The sequence below is a fragment of the Hemitrygon akajei genome, chromosome 19 (assembly GCF_048418815.1).
Source record: "Hemitrygon akajei chromosome 19, sHemAka1.3, whole genome shotgun sequence".
Taxonomy (NCBI): Eukaryota; Metazoa; Chordata; class Chondrichthyes; order Myliobatiformes; family Dasyatidae; genus Hemitrygon; species Hemitrygon akajei.
In genome coordinates this window covers 33820111-33833642 of record NC_133142.1, presented here as the reverse complement: position 1 = coordinate 33833642, position 13532 = coordinate 33820111, and the positions used below count along the sequence as shown (strand labels likewise).

The 13532-nt window shown below is 39.7% G+C and overlaps 1 protein-coding gene across 1 annotated transcript in view; it reads right to left on the bottom strand.

The window, feature by feature from the left end:
* Positions 1 to 13532, bottom strand: part of LOC140741870 (PRA1 family protein 3-like) — a 15374-nt gene extending 1842 nt beyond the window's left edge. Inside the window, exons 1-2 of the mRNA XM_073072365.1 lie at positions 13257 to 13532; positions 213 to 430 (exon numbers count right to left, since the gene is read on the bottom strand). Of these exons, the coding sequence (XP_072928466.1) occupies positions 213 to 430; positions 13257 to 13432 (394 nt within the window). The 5' untranslated portion in view covers positions 13433 to 13532. The remainder of the gene's footprint in view (positions 1 to 212; positions 431 to 13256) is intronic.

The following is a 13532-nucleotide window of genomic DNA, read 5'->3' as shown; positions in this document are numbered from 1 at the left end:
AGAAAACAAATTCCAGCCTTTTAACACCTACTATCCATGTAAATTAATATAGTCAGAACCCTGATTAAATTTTGCACCAGTAGAGCTCAAGATGGAGAATTTACTGGCTCAATGTAAACACTACATTTATCAATAATCATGCATGGGTTCCTTTAATGTGATGGTTAAAATTTGTCAAAGTTCAAAATATCAAATGAACAAATAATACTTACAAAATAGTGGTAATGTGATTCCAAGCAAGAAAACCATCACACCCCCGATTATGGAAATGAAAAAGTAGCTCATCATTAGAACGGCCAAAACAAAGAAAGTTGGATGTTGGCGCTTGAAGTTACCGATTGTTGCCTTATTTTCCGAGGCCCACACAGAGCCCATGAAAATCACCGTTACCACTGCTCCTCCTAGGATGATTTCCAATGGATTCATAAATCTGCCAATAAAAGAAAAGTTAAATTGAACAACTTATTTTTGATACCACTGGAAATCTTGAATACTGCTCAGAAAAAAGTGATGAGGAAACAGCACCAGCTGAACTGTCCTTTTTCAAGAGGTCAACTGGCTTGCATTCATGAATTGCCAAAGGAAATTTCAATCGACTCCCTGTTCCTCTCAATTGGTATACCTTCCTTGGTATGTGACCAGACCATCATCCTCCTACAGCTCTTCCTCATTATTTTGCTATCTGGACCACAGTCACCCATATTTATTTTGATTCATTTAGTTGTAGTCACAGGAACACTCCTTCGCAATGACTCTTCAGTGCTTCCTACAGATTTATCTTGTCTCTGCTGCAATCCAAATGTTGCCCCACAGTGACATTACCCAAAGTGTCCTTGAGTACTGATGATACCATTCCCTAACTTATTGTAGTTTGTTGGACATCCTTAAGTAACTTTTCAACCAATGAAATACATTTCTCTAGTCCCAGTCTCAGCACTTGCATTGAGAATTGTTGAAGATTGAACCAGATGGTTCTTAACCTTGCTATCATATTTGAGCCATAATTCCACAACACTGAGGCATCTACATCCACCTCTAATGATCTTACTTCAGTCTGCCCCTTACATGTACAACTTGATCAATCTGAGTGGCATGCAGAACTTTTCACTACTTTGGATCATGTGAGATATTAAACCCATACCACAATTTATCTACTTGAAATTCTGGGCCATGATTATTCATCTTGACATGATCATTCTAAAACTCTTCTTTCCTTCATGAAGATGAGATCATTCAAAGCTATGCAAGGCACCAAACTCACAACTTATTCACTGATCACCACATTGTTCCCTAAAATATGATTTTTTTTCCTGATAAGCAATGCAATCCATTAAAAAAAAACTCAATGACTTTGTTCATTCCCATCTCCTGTCTTCACTAGTGATACAGGCTTCAAGATAAACAATTCTACTTGAAACATCCTCAACAGTGATCATTTCACTAATGACACTCATGGCTAAACAAAGGAACCCTGCCTTTCCACTGCTCCAAGCCCTTAAACGCTACTGCTTTGACCAAGCTTTCAGTTATCATTTTTAATGGCCGTGTCAGTGGTCATATTTTGTTTGATAAATACTTGATAAAAACCTGGAATTTTTAAAAGCAGCATTAAAAACTACATTAGTTTCCCCTGTACTTTAATTAATAAGTGGCTACTCACTGCCACTACTCGTGCAGAAATTACCATAACTTACCAGTGAAGGGGGAAGTTTGTTAATTTCCAGAATCAAATCAAAATTTTAGGTGAAGTTTGGGAGGGTTATGCTTTCCTTTATACACCACTGAAAGATAGCCTTGTTTCCTAGGCTAATAAGGATCCGGCCAGTTCTCAAGCTTCAGTTGGGAAATGCACAACCGCTGGATCATAGCCCCTTCCTTTTTCTCTCTCTCCCAACCATGAGGAAATATTTCACCAACCCCATTTAAAAATTAGCATATTTAAATCAATTGCTCAACAGCAGCAAAGGATGAAATGAATTCACTTTAAGGCAGGGAATATGAAATGCAAATGATTAGTTGACTTTTTAAAATATGCATGCACTGTAAATATTATACAAGTCAACAGGTTGTTTACATGATTTATGTGAATGCAAGCAGAAGTCTAACAAACTTGGACAAATAACAATTAAATGCCAGTGCGATAACTAAAACTGTGCGCAGTGCAGGGTAAAGTAACGACACAGGTAGCATTACCGGCTAGGCAAGGTTGGAGAGACCTCCAATTGCAGTTGATTGGTCCGGGGGTACGAACTGAGAGCAATTCATATACTGGATCCTGCATTCTCCCATCCCCATTCTAACTGTATATTCTTTTAACGGGCATGTTAAGAGAAATTCCTTTGACCAAGCATGCAAATCACTTTAAGAATGCCATAAAGCATTTCTACAGGCCATGACATTATAGAAATTGAAATTTTAGAGCAGAATTTCTCTCCCTTTCACCGCAGTCAGTATGACATTTATGCAGGGGAGGCCATGCCTTACCAAGTTGAGTTGAGTTTTGAGGGAGATGATAAAGATGCAGGGAAGCACATGCTATATATATTATATATGGATTTCAAACATGGTTTCAACAAGGCTCCATGGTAGACTAATCCCAAAGATCAAAACAGATGGCATCCACAGTGACTTGGTAGACTGGCCAAGCCAATTTTAAATCCATTGAGGACAGATGGCAGTGACGGAGGGGTGTTTATCTGATAGGAGGCCTGTGACTAGTAGTGTCCCACAAAGATTATTGTTGAGGCCTCAAATTATTTCAATGAAATGAAGGTTAAGATGATCAGCAACTTTGCAAATGACAAAAATTGGAGATTTGGATAGTATATTGTCAAAAGATTCAAAAGGAAATAGACCAGCTGAAAATCAGAGCAGAGAATAAGTACATACCTTATGAAAACAGGTTGAGTGAACGCGGCCTTTTTTTTCCTTGGAGCGACGGAGGATGAGAGGTGATCTGATAGAGATGTATAAGATGATGACAGGCATTGATAGTGTGGATAGTCAGAGGCTTTTTCCCAGGGCTGAAATGGTTGCCATAAGAGGAGACAGGTTTAAGGTGCTGGGGAGTAGGTACAGAGGAGATGTCAGGGCTAAGTTTATTTTTTACACGCAGAGTGGTGAGTGCGTGGAATGGGCTACCGGCAACACTGGTGGAGGCGGATATGATAGGGTCTTTTAAGAAACTTTTGGATAGGTGCATGGAGCTTAGAAAAGTAAGAGGGCTATGGGTAAGCCTAGTAACTTCTGAGGTAGGGACATGTTTGGCACAACTCTGAGGGCCGAAGGGCCTGTATTGTGCTGTAGGTTTTATATGTTTCTATGAATTGGCTTGTGTGAGGTGTTCCACTTTGGGATAATACCACTTGCATTGAAACACAATTAAATCATCCACTTTGGTTTTCAAGGTGGAAAATAAAATGAAGACCCACCCCTATACTGGAGAAACCAAGCGGAGATGGGGTGATAACTTTGCAGAGGATGTGCACTCACCCCACAGGAGTAACTGAGCTTCTGGTGCCTGCCACTAATTCACTATCACATTCCATCTGACCTCCCGCAATGTTACAATGTGGGTGGATTGCAGCAGACAGAACTCAATTAAGCCATTTTATATGTCATTCCCCTCTTTCATTTATCTATATTAGCCTGCTGGGAATACCATAGTGAGATTGACTATGACATTACATAGACTTCAACAACTTTACAGATAAAACAAACTGACTGATTATTTTATGGCTGTAAATCCAGTCTATCACGTGAACAGTGTCCTGACCTGTGTATATTTCAATGCAAGACGTACTGTAGGAAAGGCAGATGACCTCAGGGCATGGATCAATACATGGAATTATGATATTGCAGCCATTAGTAAGAATTGGTTGCAGGAGGAGCAGGACTGGCAGTTCAATATTCCAGGGTTCTGTTGTTTTAGATGTGACAGAATGGGAAGGATAAAAGGAGGAGAGGTGGCGTTACTAGTCAGAGAAAATGTCATGGCAGTGCTCTGTCAGGACAGGCTGGAGAACTCATGAGTGAGGCATTAAGCATGGAATGGAGATTAATGGGGATATATTACAGACTACCCAACAGATCTTAGAATTTAGAGGAAAAATTAGAAGAGATCACAGACTGTTATACTGGGTGATTTTAACTTTCCACATACTGACTGGGAATTACATACTGTAAAAGGACTAGATGGGATAGAGTTTGTCAAATGTGTTCAGTAAAGTTTTCTTCATCAGCACATAGAAGTCCCAATGAGAGAATATGCGATACTGGATCTGCTATTAGGGAAATTAGACAGGGCAAGTGACAGAAGTTTGAGTAGGAGAACACTTTGCATCCAGTGACCACAATGCCATTAGTTTCTTAGTAAATATGCAAAAAGATAGGGCTGGTCTGCAGGTTAAGATTCTATATTGGAGAAATGCCAATTTTGATAGTATCAGAAATGATCTGGCAAGTGTGGATTGGGACAGGCTGTTTTCTGGCAAAAGTGTACTCAGAGAGAGGGGCCTTCAAAAACGAAATTTTGAAGGTTCATGTCAGAATAAAAAGTAAATATGACAAGTGTAGAAAACCTTGGTTTTCAAGAAATATTGAGACCCTGGTCAAGAGAAAAAAAGAGGTGCATAGCAGGCATAGGCAGGTAGGAACAAATAAGGTGCTCACGGAGTACAAAAACACAAGAGAACACCTAAAGAAATCAGTAAGAGTACAAGAAGGGATGAAGCTGCTCCAAACAGACAAGATGAAGAAGAATCATAAGGGATTCTACAGGTATGTTGAGAGCAAAGGATTGCAAGGGGCAAAATTGATCCTCTTGAACACCAGAATGGTAATCTATGTGTGGAGGCAAAACAGGTGGGGCAGATCATAAATGAATTCTTTGTGTATGTATTTACTCAGAAAATGGATATGGAGTCTTTTAGAAGTGAGGGAAGTCGGCATCAACTTCATGGACCCTGTACAGACTACAGTAGAGGTGTTTGCTGCCCTGAGACAAATCATGGCTTTGTGTGTGGTATATCATGTCTAACCAATGTTATAGAGTTTTTCAAAGAAGATACTAGGAAAGTAGATGAAGGCAAGGCAGTGGGTGTTGTCCACACGGACTTTAGTAAGGCTTTGTACAATGAGTCCCATGGGAGATTGGTTAGGTAGGTTCAGTCACTTAGCATTCAGGTTGAGGTAGTAAATTGGATTAGACATTGGCTTTGCAGGAGAAGGCAGAGAGTGGTAGTAGATAGTTGCCTCTCTGGCTGGAGGCTGTGACAAATGATGTGGCGCAGGGATCGGTGTTGGGTCCTTTGATTATCTGTATCAATAATCATGTGGTTAAATAGATCAGCAAATTGTGAATGACACCAAGATTGCGGGTGTAGTGGGCAGTGAGGAAGGCTATCAAGGCTTGCAGAGTTATCTACATCAGCTGGAAAAGTGGGCTGAAAAATGGCGGATGGAAGTTAATGCAGTCAAGTGCGAGATCTTGCACTTCGGTAGGACCACCCAGGGTAGGTCATGCACAGTGAACAGTAGGGCACTGAGGAGTGTGGTACAGCAAAGGGATCTGAGAATACAGGTCCATAATTCATTGAAAATGGCTTCACATGTAGATAGGGTCATTAAGAAAGCATCTGACACATTGGCCTTCACAAATCAATGTACTGATTACAGGAGATGGCATGTTAAGTTGACATTGCAGAATACTTTGGCGAAGCCTAATTTGGATTATTGTATACAGCTTTGATCACCTACCTACAGTAAAGATATAAATAAGATTGAAAGAGTGCAGAGAAAATGATCACAATGATAGTTGCCGGGTCTGGAGTACCTGTGTTATAAGGAAAGATTGAATAGGTTAGGACTGTATTCTTTAGAATGTAGAAGATTGAGAGATTTGATAGAGGTATACAAAATTACAAGGGATAAAGATAGGCTAAATGCAAGCAGGCTTTTTCCACTGAGGTTGGGTGGGTCTACAACCAAAGGTTGTGGGTTAAGGGTGAAAGGTGAAGTTTAAGGAGAACACAAGGGAAAACTTCTTCACTTAGAGAGCCATAAGAGTGTGGAACGAGCTGCCAGCAAGTGGTGCGTACGGGCTCAAATTCAATGTTTAAGAGAAGTTTGGATAGGTACATGGATAGTAGGGCTATGGTCCCAGTGTAGGTCAGTGGGAGTAGACAGCTTAAATAGTTCTGGTATGAACTAGATGAGCCAAGGGGCCTGTTTCTATGCTGTACTTCTCTATGACTTTCATAGAATTTTTTTGTTTCCCCACTGCCTCTGCTTTTTAGATGCACACGTTTTCTCTTTTTTAGTCGGGAGGAAACCTGAAAGTTAAGAGCTTCTCTTTCCATTGTTGAAGAACTGCCTAGCCTGCTGAGCATTTCCAATATTTTCTCTTTTTTATCTCATACAACCAGCATCTGCAGTTTTCTCTCCCCATTGCTTTTCATTTTAATGACGGCTGACAGCACTGTATAAGCAAAAACTTGCCAAGAGCTTCTTTTTTTTTTACATTGATGGCACCCAAGTTAAAAGGGGAAAATAAATCAAGTATCCTCTGATTACATTAAAATACAATTAACTTCCAAATGATTAATAAATCGGGATTCAGGAAAACACTAAATTTCACCACTCCCCCACCCAAGTCTCACGTTCACGGTTTCAAATGTAAAATTAATTCAAACTATCATTCCTTCTAAGCATACTTGAAGGACCTGCAAGCAAGAATTTATTTTGTGTATTTTTTTAAATGAGACTCACTGAAGCCATATGTTAAAAGCCAAAGTAAACCAACATTAATTTTCTGCCATCCCTCTCCAATCCTACCCTCATCAACCAAGAGTAAACAGAATTTCTGAATGGTTTAGTGATGTAGGCAGAGTTGAAGAGGATTAAGACATTGGACATCATTACACTATGTGCAAGTCTCACTCATTGTATGACAAATCTTGATACCATTTTTAGCTTGCACTGAGATAAAACTATTATCTAAGCACAAGTGTTGAGAAAACTCCAGTCACTGTTTCACTACTTTTCCTTTGTTATGCTGCAAAGATCAAAAACAAAATCCATTTATTACAGGTGTCCCCCCTTTACAAAGGTAGAGCATTCCTATGAAACCTTTCTTAAGCCGAAATGGCATAAAGCATTAAAGAACCATTAATTTATATGGGAAAAATTCTCGTAAAAGTTAAAATCATATTTGTAATGCGAAAACAGGTTACTAATGTAGGTCATTTGTAAAAGCAAAGTGGCGTAAAGCGAACATTCGTAACGCAGGAGACACCTGTATATAACATTGAGATTTGTCTCCTTACAGGCAGCCACAAGACAAAGAAATCCAATAGAACCCATTAAAAAAAACATTGTCAAGCACCCAATATGTGGGGAAAAAAACTGTGCAAACAATAAAAGAAAGCAAATAACATTTAGAACTGAAGTTCATGAAAGTGAGTCCACAGCCGCAAAGCCAGTCATCACTGCAGCTGGTCCAGGAGTCCGGTAGTTGCAGGCCACAGCCTCAGTTCAGCAGAGGAGCAAACCTCACCGAGCAGTGAGATGAACACCAGCCCCTCCTTCACCTCCAGTTACAACACCCTGACCTTTTCAAACTGACCCAGCGTTTAAATTGTCAAAACCTCAGGTCATTCCTTGTTTTCAGACCCAGGCCCTGCCGCCTTGACTCTGCCTCATGTCCACTCGCCTCAGTTCTGCTGCATCAAATCTTCTCTGAGTCCACTCTAGCAATGGCCAGACAATGGCTCATCCTCTGCTCTCGGGCTCGGGCCCACTGCCTGAACTCAGCCCACACTCACTATGCTGCAACTATCCTGCACCTTAGAGACTCCAGTTCACACCGCAAAAATGCCAGGTCGTACAGCAATTCAAAACCTCAACTTTGAAAGGGATTGCAGTGATCCTATCTGAGAAAAAGTGTGAGTAATACAGCAATTTATAGCTTTGTTTGCTACGCCAGCAGGTCATCACTGTACTCCACCAGTGCCACTTTAAACACAATGAAAGATTGCTCTGGTTTTCCAGCATCTGCACAATGAAAGGAAAAAACTAACCTTGAACACAACATTTATAGCATTTAGAAACAAAGTATTCTACTGAAACTGCTTAGTTACTGTTATCATTGTGTAAATGTAATACTCATTTGCCTAAATTCAGCCAGCACCTGTCATTCCACTGCTGTGAACTCATCATCCATTTTCTGCTGCCAACTCATTGGAAACTATGAGTGCATATGTGCTCAGCTTCCCTATCAGCTATTATTAACAACAATACGTATTCTTAAAACCTCAATTCCAAAATTTCCAGTCCAGAAACTGCAGTGTCGGCAGAATATCAGTTTCCATTTAATTACATACAGCATTGACTTTGTAAGATGTTGGCATGGTACAGAGTCAACAAAATTGACAGTGTAAAACTGCATATTTGCAAACACCCAGGAAGGAGCATGTGGGTTGCACACAGAGAGCTTGAAAGTATTTTGTAATAATAATAATAATCATCATCATCATCACAGGGAGAGGTTAAGTTAAAATGTGGCTTGGGTATAGTCCTAAACATCTTGAATTATTTGACTTATTATATGCCTTCTTTATTGTTCAACCCGTACTTTTGTCAGTGGAGGAGATTATGGTGGCAAGAGGAACTATGAACCTAATTAACCCAAGATAAAATCTGTACCTACAATCATGAGAGCGATAGCTCTGAGAGTGAGGCCAGAAACCAAAACAAAACCTACTGCAAAGTTTCCATCTTTCATACATAATGAAACCATAGACAGAGCCTTATGCCTCATTGCACTGTTGTAAGTGTGAAACACCGGGTGGCTTAACACCAAGAGCTGGGACTGTTCTTCCTCAGCAGCTTACTGTGCAGGGTGGTGGCAGAAATCAAAAGCTGCTGCCCCATTTCAATAACCTTTGCAGCAAGGGATAGAGGCAGTTACTGCAGTCAATTCCAAATTAAAGTCCATTAGTTTAATAAACAAAGCAATGGTTTTCTCTTATTGCTGAGTCATGGTAAAAAGTAACAGCAAAGTAATTCTGGTATTGATTTGCTTTGCTTTTCAGGATTATTTGTGGCATATCAGATTAAAAATGTATATCTTTCATTGCAGGCCTTTCAACAAGTTTTTCAAAGCAGTGAAATGTTCTGTTTGTGTTAACAAATGGGCACACCCAAGGATAAACTGGGGGGGGGGGGGGCAGCCCACAATTGATATTGCAGTGTCAACATAGAACACTCAGCAGATTGACACAGAACACAACATATTATGGAAGTGTGATTATTCTTGCTGATCATTACCCATTTAAAGTTGAGATAGAATCTAATGAAATCAGGAGGGTATCGTATGTAATTTGACACCAACTAAATGGTAACATTTTCCTTTATAACTTCAGCAAATATGATGTTTTTAAAAAAAGATCATTTGCACCCTTTGATCTACACCAGGATCTAGATTCTACAGCTTGATTGGTACAGAACTGTCACCAGATCCCTCTGAAGAGTTTCAAAATGTAATGGAAATAAGCATTTTCCACCACCACCCCCAAAAGGCCTTGATATTTCAACTTCTACCTCAAATTTTTATTCACAGTTAAGATTCATGACTGGCACCAGCCTACCCACTATCAAGGACATGTATACAGAAAGGTGCAGGAAAAGGGCCAGTAACATCATGAAGGATCCACCCATACAGCTTATGGACTGTTTGTCTCATTTCCATTAGGAGGAAGGCTACATGGCACCCATACCAGGACCACCAAACACAAAAACAGTTACTTTCAGTAAGGCTGATTAGTGAAAGACAACTCCACCCACCAATTCACCATCACTACTTTATCATTTTCTGTCAGCCACCTTAATGTACAGATACTCCTGTGCCGAGAGTCACTTTACGGACTTACAATCAATGTATTCAAGTTCTGTTATCCATTTTATATTTATTGTTTTTAAGCCATCTTATGTATTTATACTTATTGTGTTTTATTATGCTCTTATCTTATTGTGGGTTTTTTGGGTTGCATCAGATCCGGAGTAACAATTATTTTGTTCTCCTTTACACTTGAGGACTGGAAGTGACATTAAATAATCTTGAATCCTAAAGTCAAAAAAATAGTACCTACTTCTTTCCCCTGCTTACACAGCACAAGAGTACTACATCATTGGCTGCGCAACCAATTTAATGACAACATTGCTTCGGATTACCAAAACTCTGTCATATATTGATCAAGAGAAAAATACTGCTAAATTACCCAAATATGGGAAAGGACAATCCCCCTCCCTCCAATGCATGGGTCTATTTAGTAACAACCCACAATTCCATGCAAACTGGATCCCATGGAACCTTATTAAATCCTTATACACAAAATCTAACTAATATCTTTCTAAACGAATATCCATTTTCATACAACGAGTTAAGCTTGCTTAAGGTAACTACTGTTGAGAAACCTATGCCAACTTCTGCAATTAAATTCTCTATCACACTGCACTTAACAGCAAGTGCATCAATAACTGGCTCCTGATCTGCTGGCTTCTTACACCATCCTACTGTCTTATAATTTCATTTTCCAATTGGCTTTCCAAAGAAGTTTGGGAAATTTCCTGAAGCTCTTGTCAATTTCTTCCATTGGTTTACAGCCAAGAAACTCAAGATAAGTATCGAGCCTCAATATATTGACCAGTTTCAAGTTCAATTTTTTCCACATTTGAATAATTAGGCATGTTAGTTAATTTCACTTAAGCATGCTTGATACCATATAGAAAATGAAATATACTGTATTAATAGTGTTCACCAAAAGCATCGGAAGTTTAAAGTAAAACCCTGGCGACTCAATCTTAATCTGTAGAAGTCACTTTGCAGGTACTGGTTGCCCAACATGTTGAAGAGATCCACTTGCATTCACAGATAAAATGAACAATTTTGAGTATTAAGACTGGAAATATTTGGTTCATGCCTCTCTCCAATATGCTGGCCAAGCAGTACCTGCAGGATGACTGCTACAGTTTGAGATTTAGTAGCCAGGGTTTCAAGTGCATGTAACTGGAAATTCATGGACCATACCATTCTGGAAGATGACCAAAGTATGCCATTAATGGCAAATTCTGTTTCTGGGTGAAAATGAATCACAGATCAAGACAGTTTCTTCACTTTCCATGTCCTCCCATTACTGATTACTCCATTGCTTTCACTCGACTTATCAATCACCATAATACAGTATGGTTTGGTGCCCAATTCCATTAGAAACCCAAAAATCTTAGCTACCTTGAAACACCTCTTCCTACTTGCTTCCTGCAATTCTACCAGTTTCTCAGGCTATATGACTGATTAAATATTTCCTGCATTTGTTCTGAAAGGAGTTTCTTTTGTTGATGGTAATTCTCATCCTCATCTGTTCCATTTCCTGCATTTTCATTCTCAAATGCCTCCCATCCTCAGCAAGGACAGGATTTACAGATCGTCTTTCACCCTCTTCGTTCAATGGATCTTCCATAATTTCTGGCATTTTCAATGAAATGCCACAACAGACACATTCTGCTTTCAGCATCCACAATTCCCACTCCTCTTCCCCACAATCATAGAAAAGATGTCCTTTAAACCTCCTCCCTCCTCACAGTCCAGGGCTGCAAATGCCCTGTCCTGGTAAATCATCAGTTCACATCAATTTATTCCAATTTAGCATACTACATTCATGGCCCACAGCAACACCTCTTCTACGCTTGAAAAAAAAACATACGTAGGTTGGGTGACTGCTTTACAAATCTCCCTCTTCAGTCTGGAAGAGAGAATCTTGGGCACCCCATTGCCCGTCCCTCTCACTTCATTTTCACTCTCAAGACAGAGCGAAGAACCTGATGCAACAAACAAGATGCTGGAGTAACTTGGCCGGCAAGGCCAATAAGCAATATGCTGGAGGAATTCATCCAACAGATAAGGTGCTGGAGAAAGCCATAGATGAAGAGTCTTGGCCCAAAACATTGACTGTCCACTTCACTCTGCAAAGTTCTGCCCGACCTGCTGAGTTTCCCCAGCATATTGTTAAAGGCTTCACTTCTGCTGCTCAGTTTTTTGTCAGAAAGTCATCCCAAGTCATTTTAAGGCTCAACATTTCATCATATGCAAAGCAGCATTTCAGATTACAGAGTTTGCTGATCTCAGGTAGGATAGCCATAACAATGGAATAATTGGTCTAATTGGCCTTGATTACTGACAGTTAAAGCACTAAGAACATGCCTAATTTGCCAGCTACAATCCCTGCTTTGAAAATCCACATTACTATCAGGAGGAAAGACATTCCACAACTGTGAAATATTCCTCTGGCTTAAAATTCCTATTTCCCCCACCCAAAAGAAGATGAAAAGAATTCAAATAGCAATTGTTTTATTTAGCATGAATAGAAATAATTTTAAATCAATAATTGTGCAGGAAAACAAAGAATTAGGCATACAAATTGTGCCCCTTATACCCAATTATATTAATTCATCTTTTTGGCAAAAATGAATTACTTGCTCAAGAAAGCTTTAAGAAATAATTTGCTTAAGAAATAATAATTTGAATGAAACTTTGAGAACGTGCAGATCTAAAACCACGTATATATAGTTATACTATCTTGGCTGATAGAAAGCCACAGACTGGAGATACCAGATAATTACACTTCCACATTCTATTGTTCAAATTTTAACTTGGCGTTTTAAACTAATAAGTTTAATATTTTCCGTGCCCTTCAAAGTATTTTTAAAAGAGTGAGCTATCCTATACATTGTCCACCATAGCAAACCAGAACTCAAAGAAGGAATTGAAATAACGGTGTGCAGACGTTCACCTTCATCCTCCCAATCTATGATCTACAGCCTCCGAAAGTAAGATAAATTTATGTTTGCATGAATAGAAGGAATCCAACCATTTTAAAGGACTGAACTGCAGTAATGAGTTCCTAATCGTATTAAAACGGCTCTCTCAAGAGATGCTGAGTTACTACACTGAATAAAACAGGACAAAATGTTACTAATAGGTACAGCAGGATACCTCTCGTGTTGCAGGATTATTTGTACCGAACTAGAATTGGCTCACACAAGCATTATAAAATAGTCATATTATATAGGTCACCGCCAGAAGAAGTGAGGCGATATTTCACGAAGGGCGCCTTCTCAAGCTACGTTTAAGCAAATTAATATGTAATTCTTGCATATCTGATAAACAAAAGGCTGAAGGCCCAGACAGCAAGTTCTTTTACCCGATAAGTAGGAAGACACAGACAGCCACGACGAAGTAATTGGTCTGATAAAACAGCAAATTGCTGACGACACGGTTGTTCCATTTAGCTAAATCTCGAAAATCTGGCTGGGCGAAACGCGTGGAGCCAAATATGAAATCGTCCCAAGCTCTTAAGGGAGCGAACTTCACTTCCATGTTAAGCCGCTAGCTACTGCGCTGAGGAGAGGAGCAGCGACAGCCAGACAAGTTGTGGAAGAGGCGTCACGGACGGTACCACCGCCTCGCTCCCCGTCAC